At 36.3% G+C, this 21,039-nt stretch overlaps 1 protein-coding gene and 1 long non-coding RNA gene across 3 annotated transcripts in view; one reads left to right on the top strand and one right to left on the bottom strand.

Annotated features, from left to right (window-relative positions):
* The window catches only part of ciartb (circadian associated repressor of transcription b), a 14,052-nt gene extending 2,798 nt beyond the window's left edge, over positions 1-11,254 (bottom strand). For both annotated transcript variants that reach the window (XR_012400443.1, XM_695543.11), the window contains exons 1-6: positions 11,112-11,254; positions 8,196-8,679; positions 7,604-7,679; positions 7,035-7,113; positions 824-959; positions 1-48 (exon numbers count right to left, since the gene is read on the bottom strand). The exon at positions 1-48 is cut by the window's left edge. Coding sequence is in view for 1 of the 2 variants with exons in the window: in XM_695543.11 (XP_700635.5) it covers positions 1-48; positions 824-959; positions 7,035-7,113; positions 7,604-7,679; positions 8,196-8,639 (783 nt within the window). In the remaining variant the exon portion in view is untranslated. The remainder of the gene's footprint in view (positions 49-823; positions 960-7,034; positions 7,114-7,603; positions 7,680-8,195; positions 8,680-11,111) is intronic.
* A 160-nt stretch (positions 11,255-11,414) lies between these two features.
* Positions 11,415-13,275, top strand: LOC141380998 (uncharacterized). The gene is made up of 3 exons (XR_012400444.1): positions 11,415-11,665; positions 11,763-11,805; positions 12,152-13,275. It is a non-coding gene; the product is annotated as an uncharacterized lncRNA (long non-coding RNA).
* Positions 13,276-21,039: the final 7,764 nt, after the last annotated feature.

Genomic DNA, 21,039 nt, shown 5'->3' on the forward strand with positions numbered 1-21,039 from the left:
TGCAGGGTTTGCAATTTCAGTGAGCAGGGGAGATGTAGCTGGAGACAACTGAAATGTATTGAAAGAGAAATAATAAGAAAAGATTTCTGCTTTCAGAGGCAATCATTCTAAAGGATTTGTATACACACACACACACACACACACACACACACACACACACACACACACACACTGTGTGTGTATTATGCCACATGTTAGAAAAATAACCTTACATAATTCCATTGATCAGAAACTATTATTATAAGAGACTTTACATGTATTATTTTAGCAGACACTTTTCCAAAACAGCCCTCTTTTGTAAAAGGTATAAAAAAAATTTAACTTTAAAGGGGTGGTCAATACTATATTTTTAAGGGTTGATTGCGTTTATAAGATGCAAAGCAATGTGAGCTCATGCTTCATTTGTAAAAAAAAAAAAAAAAAAAAAAAAAAAAAAAATATATATATATATATATATATATATATATATATATATATATATATATATATATATATATATATATATATATATATATATATATATATATATATATATATATATATATATATATATATATACCCCTTTAAAAATAAATAAACATAAAACTTTTTAAGTTCCTTTATGGTGACAATTATCTTTCCTGTAAACCAGTTATCTTTTTCTCAGTGTTCTAGGCAAACATGAAATGTGTATATTATACCTCTACAAAATTTAAATATAGATGTCAATCCTTTTTTGTTCCTTTCTGGTCCAGTAATAACATTATAATGTGTTCGTTAATTGTTACTTTTCAATCAGACTATAGTATTACAAATGTTTAAAACAGCTCTTAGAGAGATTTACCTTGGATTTCTTAGATGGTTTTGTCTCCTCCATCAGCACTGCAGTATTGGCTTGGTCATTTTGTTGAGGTTTTATATTAGGGAACCAACTTTTCAACATTTCCTCCATTTTCAGAATGATACTGACATATCTCTCTCTGTATGGCACAGGAAACACAATTTTTTAAGCATGTTGGTTAAGATGAGTCTGACATGACTAAAAATTAGAGTCTAATGTTTTGTAACCTAATTTTGTGTCAGGCAAATTCAAAGAAAACAACCATAAATAAACAATCATTTGGACACAAAACATGCATTTGGACACAAAATCCAGTTTTCAAAATTAGTACAGTTCTGGTGTTGATTCACACATTTTTTCACATACATAACATCGAGTGCAACCTTTTTCCTTACTTCTAAATATAGACATAATCCTGTAGCGTGGCACTGGTGCTTACGTCACAGAGAAAATAAATAGTTGCACTAAGGAGCAGTGATGCAGACACATGCACACATGCCCATTGACTCTCACCAGCCCCCAACAGATGGTTAATGGGGATTAGTGCAAAGCACATGGCCATAGTATCTGCTACAGCACCCTTCTCTGTATTCTAAATATAAGTGTAAACTGCCATAAAAGGGATTACTGACATTTCTTTATTTCTGATGTGCTTTAGAATTAAGGAACTTTCTAGCTAGAATGGTGAAATTAATGAAAAATGAACAGGTAATGGCAAGTAAACTTAGTAATGGCTTGACTAAGAGCTTTAGTCAGAAACCCTAAATTTAAGGACCCCACCAAAAACTTTCTCTATTTTTCAAGGAACTGAATATCCACTTCAGGCATGTTTTATGCCATGAAGCACAGATTTAAACCATATGGGGGAGGGGGAGATATTGTAACGTAAAAATGTTGACTAATAGTGCTTTTACACCTGTGAACTGATTCAGTTGTTCCGAAACAAAGATTACTGTTGTTACATTGTTGCTCTTTGCTCTTGGTGCAGTTCGTTTTCACACGGCAAAATTTCTAAATGGACCAAAAGAGCTTAAACAAGTCATGTGTGAGTAAACTCTCCTCACATTGGTCAGAGTTTCAGTTTTTTTGCAGAGTCCCGCTCAGCTGTCAGGTGGTGGTTTGGTGGTGTTTGACAAGGTGCGCGCGACGTGTCTGAAGAGCGAGGAGGGATGCGGTGGGGAGGGGTGAGAACGGTGTGTGACGTATTTGAGGACCGGGAGAAGACGTGCGTTTTCTGGGTGATTATCACTCATTTCTCTGTGCATTTGCGGGAGACTTTCCGGTAGACAGTATGTCTGGAATGATCTCCCGCCCTAATCATTATTCTCTCTTCATATACCCGTATGCCCATTACATATCCATAAAACACTGTGATATAACTGGGCTCGGATCGTATCGCTTTCTCACTACAATCTATGAGCTCCAGAGTGCATTTTAATTGAGCCGAGACCACCTCATTCAAGCAATCTCGGAGTGATGATTTGGCGCGGATCCTAGCGCGATTGCTGGATTCACATTTGCCAAATGAACTGCGCTTACTGGACATGCTTACGAGACATGTTCCAAAACAAAAGTCTAGGTGTGAAAGCACCCCAAGAAAATGTGGATTAAAAAGAACTACTACACCTGTGGTGTAAAGTAACTAATTACAAATACTCAGATTACTGTAATTTGAGTAGTTTTTCTTAGAAATTGTAATTTACAAAGCAGTTTTAAAAACGTGTACTTTTACTTTCCCTTGAGTACATTTTCATTGCTGTATCTGTATTTTACTCCACTACTTTCCTTTAATCTGCATCACTACTTTATTTTTTCTTGTCTATGGGGATTAGAAAAATCAGTCCTGTGATTCCGGTCCAATCAAATCGCACATAGAAGGTAAATCGCATCATAATGACTACCTGAAGACATGGCCGTTTATAATTGAAGCAAACTGTTTGGAAGCACTAAAATATCCAAGAAGATCTTTCGTAGCATTGACCTAGAGACATTAGATGCATGGCACTGATGAGAAGACGGATGTTTACTGTATGATGACCGAAATGGCCTTAAACAGCCAGCAGTCACAAAACGTCACCATGACATCAAATTGACATTGTATCTTAACATCATGGGGACATTGCATTTTTTTAGACATTAAAATCGGGTTGACGTCAGAACTCAATGTCAGGCCATCATCAATGTCTAATGTACTAAAACCAACCAAATATCAACATCTAATGATGTTACAGCTTAACGTTGTGTGGACGTTGCCACAATGATGTCTATCAGATGTTGGATTTTGGTTGCCATACCTGATGAATAAATTTGAAGTCAAAATGATGTTGGCTCAACATTGTATTTTTGGTCTAACACAACCAAATATCAGTCACTTGACATCATTACTAGAAATCAAAATAACATTGTTCTTAGACGCTGGATAGACATTGAATTTTGATCACCTAACGCCACAACCTGAATCTAACCTAATATTAACGTCTTATGACATTGTGTGCCTACTGGGCAATAGCCCCTTTCACACACACCTTTCTGGAAAATTACCGGCAATTTTCCGGAAAGGTGTGTATGTGTGAACTGGCCCTTTTTGAAAATACTGTTAAATACTATTTTAAAATATATATTTTTTAAATATATTTTCTGGAAAAAGAAGTTGTAACATTACCGGTAATTTGCTGGAATGCTGCACTGTGTGAACGCAAAAGGAAGATTGCCGGAAAGAGCGCATGAACGTCTAGAACGTGCTGATGTGAGACGTCTTTAAACAATGATTTAGCCAATCAGAACAGTCAGACGCATTCATGTCCGCGCGGTTTATGAGAATAAAAGCCTTTGAATATTTTTCCAGACACATTCAGCTGCTAGAAATTAGGCAGATAACGTTTATATGTTCATCTTATCGCCAACCGTGTAATTAATTATCAATAGGATGCTTATGATAAGCCGTTGTTTGTTTACCTTCAAGCTTTGCATGTGCCCATGAAACAGCCTGTGAGCGCCAGCACACACACATATCATTAACATCTCGACATGCGAAAGTGTTTCTCTATATATTTTCATTGAAGTTGTTCACAATACTGATCCATCCACAGAATTTGTGATGTAATCAAATGTTTACAAAATACAAGCGTAGCCATTTAGAGCTCATTTCTGGTTAATGATGTCAGAATTTACCTGTATTTTGGAATGGATGTGTGAATGCTCTTTTCTGGAAAAATTCCATAACGTCCTCGCCTCTGTGAACAGCGCTTTTTTAAATTTACCAGTTAAGTCGTTCCAGATATTTTCCATATATTTACCAGTATCACTGTGTAAAAAAGGGCTAAAACCTCAATGCACTACAGAATGTTACATTTGCAAACACACATGTACAAATTACATGTACACACATCAGCTTTTCACAGCATTATACTTTTAAAAAAAGGGCTACTTTTTACTCATACGTTGAGTAATATTTACAACAGATACTTTTACTCTATTTACACGACATTTTTAGGCAACTAATGGTACTTTTACTTGAGTATGATTTTTCACTACTCTTTCCACCACTGCTAACACACTTGGATGTATCCCAAAGTACACCAACAGTCTGGATAATCAAGACTTTGCACTTACAAGTGAATATTAGACTTGGGCATTGGCTTAAGCAGATTTGGTCTGTATGCAAGGTGCTATTATAAGAAAGTAAACAATGCACCAGTCTGACTCATTATGAGGTCATTAGAAGCACTGACTCCTAAACATGACATCACAAAACTTCCTCAGACAAAGCAGATTAGACAGCATAAAATTAATTTGCAAATGACATGTGTGAATTTAATGCTGACTTGTCAGTTCTGTGCACAAATGCTAAGGCGCAGAAACAAAATTCCTCCACAAGGATGAAAGTAGTAGATAGTGGAACACATTTTTGCAAAATAACAACATCCATCTGATCAAATTACAGTGGAGTGATTTGTGGACTAAAGCACTCTCACTCTCAAGCCCCGTTTACTCTAATGCATTTTAGTTTGAAAACGCATAAGTTTTGCTACGTTTACGCCATCCGTCCACACTACGCCCGAGTTTTCGAGCGCCGAAAGCAGAGCGTTTTGGAAACGCTAAAGAGGCCGTTTTCATTCTAAAACGCTGGTGCTCCGTCTCAGTGTGGATGAGTAAAAACAGAGACATCTGAAAACGGAGGCGGGGCTGCCGACATTCACCTATCTGATTGGGGCTTTTCCTCAATATTAAGTAGCCTACACACACAGTTCAGTCCTGCATCCTCTCCTTGTAAATTTAGACTTCGCAAGTTTGAACAAGGCTGCAGTCTCCCCCTCCTCAGTTTGATAGGGATAACAGACTACCGAGGACACGGGTAAATCTTCAAAGGGAACAGTGTACTTTATAACTTCATTCACATCACCTTGGCTACATTGTTTCACTTTCTCAACAATAAAATTAAAACATGATTTAAGGAACTGTCTATTTTCATTTTAATATTAGCAACTTAACAGACAGCAGAAATGTTGTGGCGTCGTGCTGCATATATGAGCGTCATCTTTACTGTGTGGATATTTATAACAAAACGGAGCCTATAGAACCGCTATATATTTTTTACATAATGCTTACAGCATATTATAACAGCTCGTCACCCAGTGACAAGCACAGTGATTAAGCAAAATTAATGTTAAAGTGAGCGGCATTCTTCTGACAGCTCCGATTGCGATAGCACCCTCCCAATAAATATTGGATAAGACGAAATGACCAAGCATCCAGCCCGAAATATACAATCTCAATGAAGCTCCGAGTGATTTTACAAGAGAGAAGTTAAAGGTCTACAAGTCTTTGGATGCCAACAATGTTGTTCTTTGAGGTCATGTGCAATATATATTGCTCCATGATGACCAGATTCAAAAGCTAAACACAGAGATTCCGCCAAGCCAAAGACAAGGAAACAAGACGGAGCTAACGTTATACAAGGCCTGGGTAATTAATCACAAACACGCAAAACGACTTCATTCTGACAGTGAACTTCACCTGTACGGCAGGGTATGTGAACCTACACATAAAGATAAAGTTGGTTTTATATTCGCACATTCAGACTTTCTCCTTAATAATTTAATTTCATAAAAATACTATTTGCAAACTCTAAATAGCGAAATCATATTAGTAACAGCTAATGACTATCAAAGTACAAGTTGTCACTGAATGAATGTGTGAATATAAAATTAAGTTTACCTTAATAAACGTTACTTTCACGTTTCATTCTTAGCATTCAGTGTCAGCAGTTTAATTAACCATATGTAACTGTTTTTGCTGAAATCATTTCTGCAATCAAAAACGAGTAATGAGTATGATTTAGCATAGCGTGAACTGACCTGATATGACATGAGAACTGCAGAGTCCAGCATTTCTAATTAGCTCCTCACTTCATTCAGCTCCCATTTAGCCAAAGACATCTGCAGTCGGTATTAAAGCAGTGTGTGGTGTATGGTAAAAGTTAAGTTTTTTATTTTTGGACTCGAATTCAGCATGCTACCACAAAACACAACATCTTTCCCATTGTAGCCTGTCTGATTTTTGCAACCGGGGACCCGTGTGACGTCATGTGTGAAGTAGGTTGATAATTGGTCTATAACTACTGCCTCCTTTCAATTTCAGTGAAAATACGAAACACCCTCTCTTCTGCTGAATATATTTTAATAATTGATAATGGCCATTATAAAAGTATAACATACAATAAGTTTATACATTATAGGAAATAAAGGCATGCGATCAGTCAATATACAAAATGTAGGCTACGTGGTTACATTAATCATTAACTTATCTTTGCGCTTAGCCAAAACACGTTACCTGAGAACAAGTAATAGATTCCAATGACCAAAGTCAGGGAATATGTCGTTAGATAAAGACAACAAAATGAATAAAATGTCACGTTTAATAAATATAGTGAGATTACATCCAGCGGAAGATGCTTGATGAGCAGTCAGACCAGCACAGCTCTCATCTGGGTAGATGGGCTGCAGCGCTTGCCCGAGAGTGTGTGTGGTCACGTGATGTGCGTTTTCAGCATTTTGGTGTGGACGAAGAGCCGTTCAGAAACGCTAGGTAAAATGCAAGTGTGGACGCGGATCATTTTCATTCTAAAATGCCATTTTAAAACTAAACTGCACTAGTGTAAACGGGGCCTCAGGCGGTCCATGAGTGAGGTTAAGAGAAACAGTTAAGAACTTACCCCATGCAAGGATTTTGCAGGACCCCCATTATCCTCTGGATGCGGTCCATGGCCACACTCTCTTGAAAAGTGCTGAGGCCTGTGAAAGTAAAAGATAATGCTTAAAGCTTTTTATTTCACAAGCAACGGACAGGCTGTGCCATGTGTGCAAGGCAGATGGGTTCTTGTGAAGCATGTGGGAAGATAGACTTGCTGTCTCTGTGGCCAGGAAGTCTGGTGTCAACCAGTGTCCTTGTATTGACAGCATTACCAGTCCAAGCACTTGTGAGCAGCTCTACACGTCTTTTTTTTTTTTTTGTAGAGTTTTACCCAAAAACCTGTTTTGTACTCAATACTGCTAATAACATCTTGTGGTGCTTTACAGTCATTTTAAGATCAAGCAACTTTTCTGCATATCTCATAGTCACAATGCAACTAATAATACATATAAATAAAAATGCTATGACAAATGACAGTCAATTAACCAAAATATTATGTGGATTTCATACCATCTTTCTAGGCAATTTTTTGAATAAAGTCAGATTCAGTAAAATATAAGACTAATAGGAACAAATATAAAGATTACTCACGTTCTCTGTATCTGCCTGATCGGAGACCATTAAGGATTGAGGACAGAGGGTGAATGTAACACTGTAGCTCCAAGCACTGCAAAACAAAGAGAATCAATTGGTATTCCATCTCCTTTTGCGCCATTACTTGTTATTTTAGCTTTACAGAATTTGTATTTCTCAATTTCCATTTTTTTCATTTCAGGATGTTGACAGTACACTTTGCCATTATCCATTAACAAACAAAATCAACATTATCAAGTTAAGACATTCCTTTGATTGGTTCATAATTTCTTCAAAACAAAAACACTAATGCAAAACAAAACAAATAATCTTCTCTGTCACACATTTGTGTAAAAAAAAAAGAATTATTGCAGCTCTACAGGGCAGGGGAAAACACAAATCTTCTCTAATCTAAATGGCTTTGTGTGACTCACTTTTCACCTAGAAAGAACACAGAGGAGGGGTCTTCCTGGAAGTGTTTCTGTTTCTAGATTTTTTTTTTTAATTTACTCTGCTCGGTGAGATAGATTATATAGAAGATAAGGGGACTTTCAGAACACCACGTCTCTTTCCTGGCATGTTGGTTAGCCAAAAAAGTGGCACGTCTCACCTTGCATGCAAACAGTCTGTCTTTCTCCATTTGTTCAGGTGTAAGCAGCCTCTCCCTTTGCTCCAGCACCATGTAACTCCGTGTTCTCTTCTGTGCCTGTCTATTTTTGTCTATAGAGCTCTCAGGGCACCATCTGTAATTTGTTTGTTTCTCTTGTCCCAGGTGAAAATAGCCACCATCCTTGATGTAGTAAGAACTATCACAGCTGGAAGAAAAACTTTCCTGATAGCTCAAGCTTTCATTGTCCATCACCTCACCTGTATCTCCATTCCTTGTTAAGAGTGTCTGGTAAGTCTGGGGCAGCTGGATAACCCCTGGGGAGGGGAATTTTGGTATGGTAGTTTGTCCCTGTGTTGTGGTACAATCTGATTCTAATTCGCTATCATGGTCCTCATCATCACTAGCCAGCCAGTCAATGGAATAGTCCGAATCTGAAGCTGACATCTTATGATGCAAGGTCTAACCAGCACAGACCATCACTGACCTATAAAAAAAAAAAAATCTTTGTAATTTCAATATATAGTTTTGGCTTAATTTATTTATAGAAATGTTGATAATAAACAAAACAACATTACACAATAAAGATTGTGCTTGTGTAAAACTGTTTAATTGTAATTTGATATTCACACTCTATTGTATGCAGTGGCAGGAATGTAAGAAGGCAGCATTTATTTATTTACAAATAAAAAAGATTAAGCTTAAACACTTTACAGTCTGTTTAGCATAAATTTTACTCTTCATTGCAAATGCAAATTGTTTATTTTGACTGCATCTAACTAAAAACAACACTTGTAAATGTAGGTACACATACATTTTTTGTGTTAAAGCAGGTGACAAAACCCACATACAGAGTCCCACTTGTTTATTCAGTGTGACTTGCTACAGACTTGCATGTTGCAGGCATGGTGGTCACAGAACACAGGCCTTAGAACGAAGTTCTTTTTGATATTGCCATTGCTTCTGCAGATATTTTTTTCTGCTTGCATTACTTCATCAGTTATTTAAAACTCATAATAAACATACCCCGAGGAACACATACAAAATGAATTTGTACAAAATTATTTTTAACAAGAGTATGTTAAAAAATGCATTTGTTACACACAAACAAATGCTCTGTGCTCCTGAAGAGGTGAGCATTATGCATCTTAGAAAATGAATACTCCATAAACTGAATAAAAAAAAAATATTTGTCAAAGTTATATAAATTATGTAAAGTATTACTTGATACTAAAATCTAGTTTTTAATTAGACCTAATACTACACATAACATTTCATCAAATGATCAACAGATTGCCAACAGAAATATTATATTATTTTATAACTTTTGCAGCTATTAGACTCATTTTCTATTTAATTATAATGTTTAAATACTGTGTTTTAGTGACATTTTATTGCTGGATTAGCTTTTCGAATGGTCACACTTGGATGTACCAAAACATTTTCTAAAGATTTGGAATAAAGAAAAATAAAAAATAGGCTACTAACTTTTAAAACACAAATTCACTATATCAGGGGTGTGAATTAAAAACTGTAGAATGCAGTTTTTAAATAATAATAATAATAATAATAATAATAATAATGAAGAGCTTTGTGACTTTTTCTAGCCTCTCCTTTAAAAAAGTACCTTTGAAAACAACAACAGCCTAGTAAGTATTATGATATGGGCCACCTTTGGTGCTTAAAATAAGGTACAAGATTTAGAATAAAAGTGACTTGTAAAATGTTTTATTTAACAATACCACAATAATATTCAACTTTACTTGCATCAGATTCCACTTGGTCTTAAAGCCTTTTTCGATGGGATATTTTGATAATTTATGATGGCACAACAGTCAAAATAGGACAAATAAGCTAATGTAAACATATGTACAAATAAGCTAATGTATATACATGTAACAAATACTGGACCTTTGTCAGTAGGGGGTTGGGTCTTTTGAACCAAACCACCAAGGGTACGGACCTGTTTATTTGTCCATTCCTGGTCGGTATGGCTGTAAACAAATGGACTGCTGAACAAGAGTTCTTCCCTGCCAATAAAGCGCATTATGTAATAGCTTTAACTTTACCTCAAGCACGGGACTAATTGGCTTTAGAACGGTAACAAAGATCAGCTTTTCTAAATGGGTTTAATTGCTGACCAGTCTTTTTCTGTTTTCACCAAAAAAATGTTCTAGCAAGATAGCACGACTACCGCTAGCAAACGAACTATATATCATATCTATAAAGTGCACAACGTTACATCAGATCAAGTTTGTATAAAAAACTAGTTAGATAAAGTATTGAGAAAATCTTTATTAGTTTGAAGAAACAGAAAAAAACTACAAAACATTGAAATGTTTATTTTCTCACCATTTACGTTTGCTTACTATTGTTAACGTAGAGAGCAAATAATGAACGTGACTATAAAGTTTAACGTTTTTTTGTGGAACAACAAGACGACGTGTTTCGAGTACGCCCCGTAAATAAATATCGGTTGCTATGAGCAACATGTGTACCAATAAAGCGACTGGAGAATAAATTTACCTGTCTGATAATAAGGGTGGGGCCCTGACAATGACTACTTCAATGCACTCTTCCATGACGAAATCATCGTGGTTTGGGCCTATTCAACGTATTACAGAATTTGTTCAATATTCTAGTGAATAAGTGAATAAGTTACAAGTACGAAACGGAGACGATTGCAGTCACGGACTAGGTATTTCTAAATACCTGCTTGACAAATTCACCAATCGAATTGGATACATTAATACATTAAATAGATTAGTAAATATGAACTCAGTTTAACATTAAATCATAAAACAAATAATATAATGCACAATTTTCTTCCTTATACAAAAGGCGGATGCCTCAATCAAGCAGCGCCATTTTCTAATAAACAAATACATTTAGAGAGTTAATATAGAGTGTTGATCCTACCTCAAGCCAGAGAGGACGAATAGTCACTCTATCCTTTGTTTTCAATAAGAATATCCACAGGCAACTTGATCGAGAATCTGATGAGGTGTACGTGGTTTTAGTGATGTAGCCCTGCAGTTGTGTGGCCCCGTGTTACTTCTCCCAAGGCAACGTGTCTGTGAGGGCGGTACAACAACGCTGGGCTTTCCGATTTGTGCGTCCAGATCTGAATCTGGCAAATAGAGTTTGCGTTGAAAGCGAGCTTCTGCTGATAGGAGAGACAAGCCTACATATTTAAATAATATGTAAATTTACAAAACACGTGGACACGCGGATCTGTTTCATTCTAGCAGGCGGACAGAATGTCAACGCCGAGGGAATTTTATTCAGTTTTTTTAAATACATGTTGTACGTCATCGCTCGAATGGGATGACGCAAGCGAAGCAGACTCCAGCTTCTATGTTAGTGTTATGTTGGTTTAATTAAGTAAGACTTTTATTCGATTGTGTTACGGCTGGAGTGTGAATTCTTGGGGATTTTAGAAGGGTTACCGCAACCCCACAAGGGGGTATAAAGTTAGTAAAAAAAATACGTGTATTTTCACATTTATAATCATTTCAGAAGATTCTAATCTAAAGATAACGAATTAAGAGCAAATATTTCCTTTTGCAGGATCCCAGATTTGCCATTTCTCTTCTCAGATACGTTTCGGAAGGTAGGCTATGTTGAAAAGTAATGACAGTTGTCTTGTATCAGTTTATTTACAATCGTTTTGCTTATAATTAATTTATATAAAAATTAGTTTATAGGCTATATTAGATATTTTGATAAATGACATTTGGATAAAAAAAAAAAAAAACATTTGCATGCACCACAAGACAGCAGCACATGTGTCTAAAGAGCAATTCAATGTGCACATTGCTGTAGTGATTCTCTGTTGCATTGGATAAACATTATCCTTATGTGCCCCAGACCAAACTGAATGAGTGAGGCTGAGACCATTCTCTGTTTTGTGTCAGTTGCACACGTGATGCCTTTACAGTTGTGTTGTATTTACACAGGTTGTGGAATTTTCATGGTAAGGAGGTAGAAGGAAAAACGTACTGAAGTGGTTCATTTACTGAGCAAAGAATGTTGCACCTTCTCTAAACACCCACAGCAGGTGAAGTTTTGTTCCTATATTCCATCCCATATTGCTCAGTGCACTTTTGTTATTTAAAACACAGGCTGGTCTGCATCACTGAGATTTTCATGCTCATGCCATTGTGGAGAGCAAATTGTTGAATATGATATTGATGGATCCAATGATCCAGTAAGCACTAAAATTAACTAAAGTCGTACATAATTTAATAGGTGTCTTTTTTGTTTGTTTGTTTGCAAGTGGGGGGGGGGGGGGTATACTTGTTGGAGTACAGACAAATATTCAATGCCTGGATCCAATGAGTCAAAGTACACCTCCCCGGAAACCGTGAGCACTTGTTGGAAAAAAAAGAAAGAGAAAAATTTGCTCTTCTCTCATTCTCTGATTGTATTTAACAAACCTGGAGATTTTTGTTTGACGTGGAAGCTAAATAAAATTATAAAAACATCATAATAAAAGCTCTATTTCATAGGTCAGTTAAGATTACTTTATTTATACTCGAAGGTAGATTTGGTTTGCAGTCAAGAGTCTTCATCTCACAACAGTGCCACTCAAAAAAGCTCACATAACAACAACAAATGGACATAAAACAGTGTGTACTCGGTTTTTCTTCAGACCTAACAAAATTTTTGTAAATTTTCATCCCAATTGATGTTAAGGCAATGGGTCTATATATATATATACCTAAATTGATATAAGTTTTTTCTACTCTTTGTATAGACCACTGATCTGTAACTGTCTATTTTAATTATAGAGGTTATATAGGCTATACAAAATGTAGAATATATGGCATAGGGCATTTGATATAAAAACAAAATAACAGATCAAAGTTTATTGTGTCCCAGACAAAAATGTGAAATTATGCCTACATTTTGTAAAATTCTATGAGAATAGGAAATTGTGTAATAATGAGCAAGACTGAGCAATTTTGTTGCATTTCATTTTAAGATGCGCCCACCAAAAATTAAGAGCAACGATAGTTTAAATTTTACTATAACAGATTAATTGCATTTGAAAGCAACACTAAAATATATATATACATATAAAATAAATAAAAATAAAAACACATAATCTGCATGCACCCACCATCCCTGCATGCACTGCTGGACATGAATGAGATCAACTGGATTGATGATAATCTAACTACATTGTTATGGATGTTGTCTGATATTGCACAGATGATATTGGCATATAACTTATTATTTGCACACATCATGTTAGCCACAATGCGTTTTTTTTTTCTTCATGAGTTGCAATATTAGTATAATCCTATTGAATGCAAGCCCTTTTGCAATGGTGTATGCAGTGTAAATTTTCGATTTAGCTGCCACTTTTAGGGTTGACAGCATCTTGACGATTAAATGAAGTATTAACCTCTCCCACTTAAATTGTGTAGATGTGTGTGACTGTCTTGCCTGGGCTGTCTTTTTACTGTTCAATGGAGACAGTGTGTGTTAATAGTTTCTGGTTAATAAAGAAAATAACCATTTCCACAGCAATGCCTCATTAACTCTATTACCCCACGCACACTGTAGATGGCGTTGTCCCTATTTAAGCATAAATTTAATATACTTTACTCCATTACATGTGGCAAACGCTGTTACCGGCAAACTCTGTCCCATAGGCTTTACAGGGAATGTGTTTAGATATTTTTTACAGAGGACTTCAAGTCACTGGAGGTCTTATAACCTTTATTTAACCAGGTAAGTCAATTAAGAACCAGTTCTCATTTACAAGGATGACCTGGCCAAGAGGCAACATAAAAAACAGATACAGTACAAAACAGCAGAAACACTATACAATAACAATTTTACAAATGCAGATAATAACATATAAAACTAAGGTCTCTTCAGATGGCGAATTACAAATTCCCCTATGGTCATTATCAGAAGCACCATTATTTGTAAGTTTGGGTGTTTTTTTAAAACAAAATATGTCACTTCTATTTTTGTCATTCTGTCATCTTCAACCTTTAATATCATCTACTCCATTGTAAACATGCACTTGATTGACATGCATGTTAGTTCTAGAGCAGTGGGCCAATCAGAAAAGCTTGAAGTTTGGGGCAAACATTGCAGGCTTTTGTTTACTGTTTAGAAGTTGACATGTCAACTGTTTTAAACTGTTTAGTTTTTTTTTTTTAGATGCAAAGACCCATTCACTGTGAATGGGTCAATATCACTATAAAGTGCATTTGATGTCCCACAAGATTGAGTCAGTCCTATATGTACATATTGTGAAATAACTAAATTCTGGTGTTTTAATATAATTGGTTAAACCTCTACACACATTGCTCAGCCAACTTCAGTGAGTCTAAAAAGTAGCTAAATAAGATAAAATGAAAAAAAGATTTTTTAAACCGTTCTTATATTCTTTGACAAGTTATTTGATAAAATAGGTAAATTTAATAACTTTTGTTTTTATAATATTACTAATCATTTTGCATGTGTCCTTGAGTTTGCTGTCAACCCTGACATAATGTGGTAAATGCCCCTTTAAGAAACCCTCTGATATACTCATTGGCATCCTCATGCCCATTTTGCCTTTCTTCAGAGGAGGTTAAAACATCTGATGTGAACACATTAAGTATCACTCATGTTTCCTATTTCCTCATATTGTATTTGAAACTGAATGTTGTCAAGCTAAACATTTCCACCCTGTCCACCTTTTAGCAATATCTGTCTCAGTCTATTGGATATCATTTTTAAGTCTATATAATGAATCTCATTAACTGTTTGAAATAAAACTACAGCCGTTTTTTTTTTCATCTGAACACATTTAACTGCCATAACTGCAATATTTACACTCCTCGTTAAAATGTATAGCATATGTGACTGTATGGGTTGCTTTTCGCTGTACTTCATGACACAAATATTATTGAATGTTGTTCTCGATCCATTATGAAACTTGCAGGCATTTGATAGACATGTCCCTCATGCTTCATTTCTTTAATCTGTTAAGGTAAGTGGGCTGTGTGCATTCACTGTGCAATACACTTATTTACATATGTCTGATGATAATACTATGTGGGCACATTTATACATACAGTTTTAAAACTTTTGCAACAACCATAAAGCAAAACTGTAATGTATTTCCCACGTAAAACCGATCCAAAAGGCACATAGGTTTATGCTTTTTTGCATATTAATTTGTTTATAATATATAGCGTGCATTATAATTTAATAAACAGAGAGATTACCTCTTTGTCATGAAGCATATTTCTAAAAATAAGCTTAAAAAGTTTTCTGTAGCAGGGTAGTGCTGACGTCACAGGCGAATGCCCTAAAGACACTAGTCCGTTTATACCCTAATGTTAGCTTTAAGATACAAAAGTGATCAAAGTTGTATTTTCGTGTGAGGATTATCACTTTGCGCCGTGGCGCATGGTCTAAAAGGGTTGAGTTTATTTTCTTAATGAGTTATAGGCGTGTTTTGAGAATAAACCAATCAGAGTCTCATCTCCCATTCCCTTTAAGAGCCAGTTGCGTCGCGCCATAAGTGCATTTGCTATTTACATGACGTAAAGTAAGTGTAAGTGGAAAAACTGAGCATTTCACTATAAAGAAAACACCTAAAACAGAGTATCTACAGAGCGAGAATGAGAGATAAGGCATCTCATAATTCACTTTTGCTCTCGTGGATAGGGAAACCTTGTACACAGACATCAATTAGCCTATAAATAATTAATTTCATTTGTTAAGCGCAAAGATTTGTTTGCAAACTATTTTTTAAATTTTGCTCTAATTGTCAGCAAACGAATAAATGAACAATAATAACGAAGTGTGGTCAAAATACAGAGTTATATCCTAATACACATGCTATGCCCCATATGGTCTAAAACCTCACAGGTGGACAAATCTAAGCTTGTTTTTAATAAAAACAAATATAAATATTTATATAATAAATAGTACTGCTAACAATAATAACATTATACAAAAAGCAAATTGAATAAACTGAAAAGGTCTCCCGAGATGAAGAAGGATTCAAGGCAGTGGTTTTTAAATTTATGTAGGCTAGAAAATTATATGTTTTGTAATATTTTAATCCTTTATATTTACATCCTATATATATATATATATATATATATATATATATATATATATATATATATATATATATATATATATATATATATATATATATATCCTTATCATTTCTTATATATATCCTTAATATTTAAATTATTTTTCATATGTAAAGATATTTGCATATTGCTCTACATCTTGTGTGTATTAAGCAGTGTGTAAGACCGGTTTTGTTCTGGTCTAAAGAACAGAGTATTATAGTTTCTCAAAATAGCAACACGCCAAAACACGCCGGCTTTTTTAGACCAGAACGCCTATGGGCGCACATATGAGGAGGGCACAAAATGTCAAAATGATTCTTGCGTCGAACTGAAACTAGCAAATAACAATTGTGTCGCGCCTTGCGCCACATTGCGCCGGGTGTATGATAGGGCCACGAAAGATCTGCTGTAAATGCTGCTGTCCAAGTGTAAACATGTAAGCACTGCAATCAAACTATTTCTATTTATTTTTTTTGCTGCATTTTGTAACAGGATAGTCTACACACACACAGCTTTCAGACCTACTGATTGCATAAGAGTTACAGAGAAATGCCGAGGTTTTTTTCTCTTATATGAAGTGTGTATCAAACATTCCACTGTCATTAAATGCAGTCACTGTCTTTCTCCTCTGCGTCTGTGTGTTTGTTTTGCCTCAGTGAAAATCAGTGTGTGCACATATGGAAAATCCCATTTTTATCCAAATCTTTACCTCCCCCGACACTCCCACCTAAACAGAGCTAGACACACCCACTTTCCTGACTTTTTCCAAACTAGAGGTGTAAAAACACCCTGCTGAAACAGGGGGTTTCATGGCCCTTTAAGCACAGCATACTGTATATGTGCTTATAAGTCAAGAATACAGCATTTGTTGCTGTGTTTATAAACTGCTTTATAAGGTCTGTTAATGAAGAGTCACTGCTTAACAAATAATAAATAATGCTAATGCTTAATAAATTATTTGTAGTATGCAGTTATTTAAAGTGTTTGCAATTTTCCTTTCTTGTTTTTCTCCTTCCGATAAACTTCTGGTGAACGAATAATGTGACTTTATTTATTTTATATGATTTCTTATACAGCATTAATGTTGTAATGTAATTAAAACATAATCAGTTAAATAGACTAAGCATTCATTTAGATGTTCAAGTATAAAATAAGATGAAAAACCATTTACATGCACACACCTCCAGGATCAGCAGGCAAGCAGAGAAACTCCATTGAAAATGCTAGGGTAAAAGAAATATCCATATTTTAATGACATTGTGAGGGTAAAAAAAAACATACATACATACATACATATATATATATATTGCACTGCTTCTTGTACATTTAATGCAGTGCTTCTTGTACATTCTGAGACACACTTTATATTGTTTATCAATTAGGAAGTAAAGATCATTGATTTTAAAAGAAAACAGACCTTAAAAGCACTGAGGTGGATACCTTCTAGTATTCTCAATTATTTGCAATTAAGGCTTGATAGCACTAAAGTTCTGGAGTAATACTAACTTGTTTTTTAAGGCAATCAATTTGCATGGTTTTTGCAAGTAAAATCGATTGCTTTTGAAATAAACTAAACTCGGTAATTGCAAATTGAATTAAGAAAACATCACCTTAGTACAGCTTGCATGAATGAGTAGTTAGGAATACTCGCTAAGTGTGTTTAACTTAAAATAATTTGGTCATGCACAGTAGCCTAAACTAGGAAAAGCATTTGAAGTAAATGATCATGTATACTATATAGATTTGTTTTAAGTTACCAGAACTCTCAAGTAGTGTACATTATTGGACAGGCACTTGTTAATACTATATACAGGGCCAGCGCATCTATAGAGGCGACCTAATCGGCCGCCTAGGGCGGCATAACAGTGAGGGCGGCAAACCAAGCTAGTTCGAGCCTCGGCTGGGTAAGTTGGCATTTCTGTGTGGAGTTTGCATGTTCTCCCTGTGTTCAGGTGGATTTCCTCTAGGTCCTCAGTTTTCCCCCAAAGACATGCAGCACAGGTGAATTGGGTATGCTAAAATTGACCATATTGGAATCAGTGTGTGTGGATGTTTCCCAGTGATGTGTTGCGACTGCAAGGGCATCCGCTGTGTAAAAAATGCTGGATAAGTTGGTGGTTTTAAGTTCTCTATGGCGACCCCAGATTATTGAAGGGACTAAGCTAAAACGAAAATGAATGAATAAATGTTTACAATATAGCTGAGCCTTTAATTGTCAATTATAAAAGATTTGCAAAGCATAAATAGTTCTCACTTAGGATTAGGTCACAAAACTGCACAAAGTTAAGTTAATAAAGCATTTATTAACAGTTAATTTTTTTAATAAGTGACTGGTAAACATTCACTGTTGACCAATTAGATTTGGGCATGAACTAACGTTAACGTTATGCTAAATCAAATGGAAAATAATATAAATGACAACCCAAGCTCATTCTGAAAGCGTAGCCCTGCAGATGTTTGTGGAGACTGTGATTTACATGGCCGGAGATACGCATGGCTGCATTTTATTTTTTCAAGCAAACGCTACAGGGTGGTATGACGCCGCTCCTCTTCACGCTCACAGGCTGACGGCTCACCTCCGTGACGAGGGCTTTCACGCTGCGATCAGTTTGTCCGGTTAGCTCGTCCGATTGGCCGGCCGCCCAGTCAATCCTTCAGTCATTCGCTTAGTCAGTCAGACAGATAGTCGCTCGACAGCGGCCTCAGGCGGCTTTACGCCAGAACAACGCAAGCGCTCGCTTGATTTATTGATTTATTTTGATTTGAGTGCTTTAAACGCATCCCTGCTGAAAATAAATGCCTTAATCAGCCTAGGCTAGTTGGCTGGTTTAGCTGTTCAACCAGCCTGGTTTTAAAGAAATTCTGGCCATTTCAATTCAATTTAATTCAATTCACCTTTATTTCTATAGCGCTTTTCAATGTAGATTGTGTCAAAGCAGCTTCACATAGAATATTATAGAAAAATAAAACAGTGTCAGTCCAGTCCAGTTTTCAGAATTTTAGTTCAGTTTAGCTCAGTTCAGTGTGGTTTAATATCTAATACTGAGAGTCTAAACACAAAGGAGCAAATCCATCAATGCGCAGCTCTACATGTCCTGAACCATGCAAGCCAGTGGCAACAGCAGCAAGGAAAAAGCTTCACCAATTGGCAAACAGAAGAATTAAAAAACCTTAAGAGAAACCGGGCTAAGTTGGGCACGACCATTTTTCCTATGTCCTAACATCTTGTGCAAAGCTGCAATATAGGTGCGGAAGGCTGGAGAATGCTGGATGTCTGCAACTGGACGCTGGACTCGTCTGTCCCTGGAGCATCACAGGAATCAGTCACATGCTCTCCACTCCTCCAAGACCACCACAGCAGCTGCTCAGAATACAGCCTGGTCCAGGATTATGGAAACCTTGGGATCCTATCGTTGTTAAGCTTGGATCACATCAGAGGCACTGCATGGTCTCTGGGGACCTCGGGATGAGTATCCCCAGATGCAAATAGAAAATAAAGAGAATAATTAGCATTGCCGCTGTTCATATAAACAAGATGCGTGAAGCACATTCATGCATCATGTGATGCATTGAGTGTATACTTTACTTAAAACCTAGATCTTTAATCTAGTTTTGAACTGCGAGAGTGTGTCTGAGCCTCAGACATTATCAGGAAGGCTTTTTCAGAGTTTAGGAGCCATAACTGAGAAGCCTCGACCCCCTTTACTCGACTTTGCTATTCTAAGTACTACCAGAAGCCAAAAAGAGTTTTAAGATCAACAGCGAGTTGGACTGTAGTGAGACAGAATGGTGGTTAGATAAGCAGGAACTAGATTATTTAAAGCTTTATAGGTAGGAAGCAATACAAAACTTAAGAGGCAGCCTGTCAGGGAACAGAACGGACACAAGTGCAGGGGCCTCATGTTTTAACGCTGCGTACGCACAAAAACTTTGCGTACGCCAGGTTTCACGCCCAGAATCGCTCACGTTTGGACTTACTAACAATGAACTGAACGTGGGAATGTGTGCAGCTTCACAGCAGCTTTATGCATGGCGTACGCACATTTTTTGTGCGTGTCTGTTTTATTTCCATTGGCGACTCCTAGAGGCAGTTCTGTTAAATTCCTCTCTACAAAGTGTCTGAGCCTTGCAATGGCAGCTGTATGAGACGGGTTCAGTAGGTATATAAGGTTTCCATACCATACATTTGACCAGCTAAACATTAAAGCACAATTTGCAGCAGTCGCCTGTTTTCCCAATGTAATCTGAGCTATCTACTGCACGCACATTGCTATAAAGACACTATCTGAAGATGAATTTGCATGCGTGAATCAGAAACATTTCCATTCAATAAATGTGCAAATAAAATATGATGCTTATTGATATGAACTTATTGATGATTCCTACTTGTCTTTCTCGTGATAAATAGTTGGCAAAATCTGATATGTAGCGGGGGAAAAAACAAGAAAGAGTTCATCAGACGCTGGATTCGAGCCGAGTTTATGCTCGAATGTATCAATTCATGATCACATGCGTCTTACGAGTAGCGCCACTGAGACTGTTAAACGTCCCGCAACATTTTACAGATATAAACCACACTATTTCTTTATTTTAATGCACTCAGTGCGATGTTCAGACCCAACTGTGTTGACCGCATCAGCTAAACTCTCCGACTCTATTTTTTTCTTTTGTTGTTAATTCCGGAGAACAAACTTGCAAATAACACCGCTTTTCTCCGGTCTACCTACTATATGAACCCGTCT

The sequence above is a fragment of the Danio rerio genome, chromosome 25, assembly GCF_049306965.1.
Source record: "Danio rerio strain Tuebingen ecotype United States chromosome 25, GRCz12tu, whole genome shotgun sequence".
NCBI lineage: Eukaryota > Metazoa > Chordata > Actinopteri > Cypriniformes > Danionidae > Danio > Danio rerio.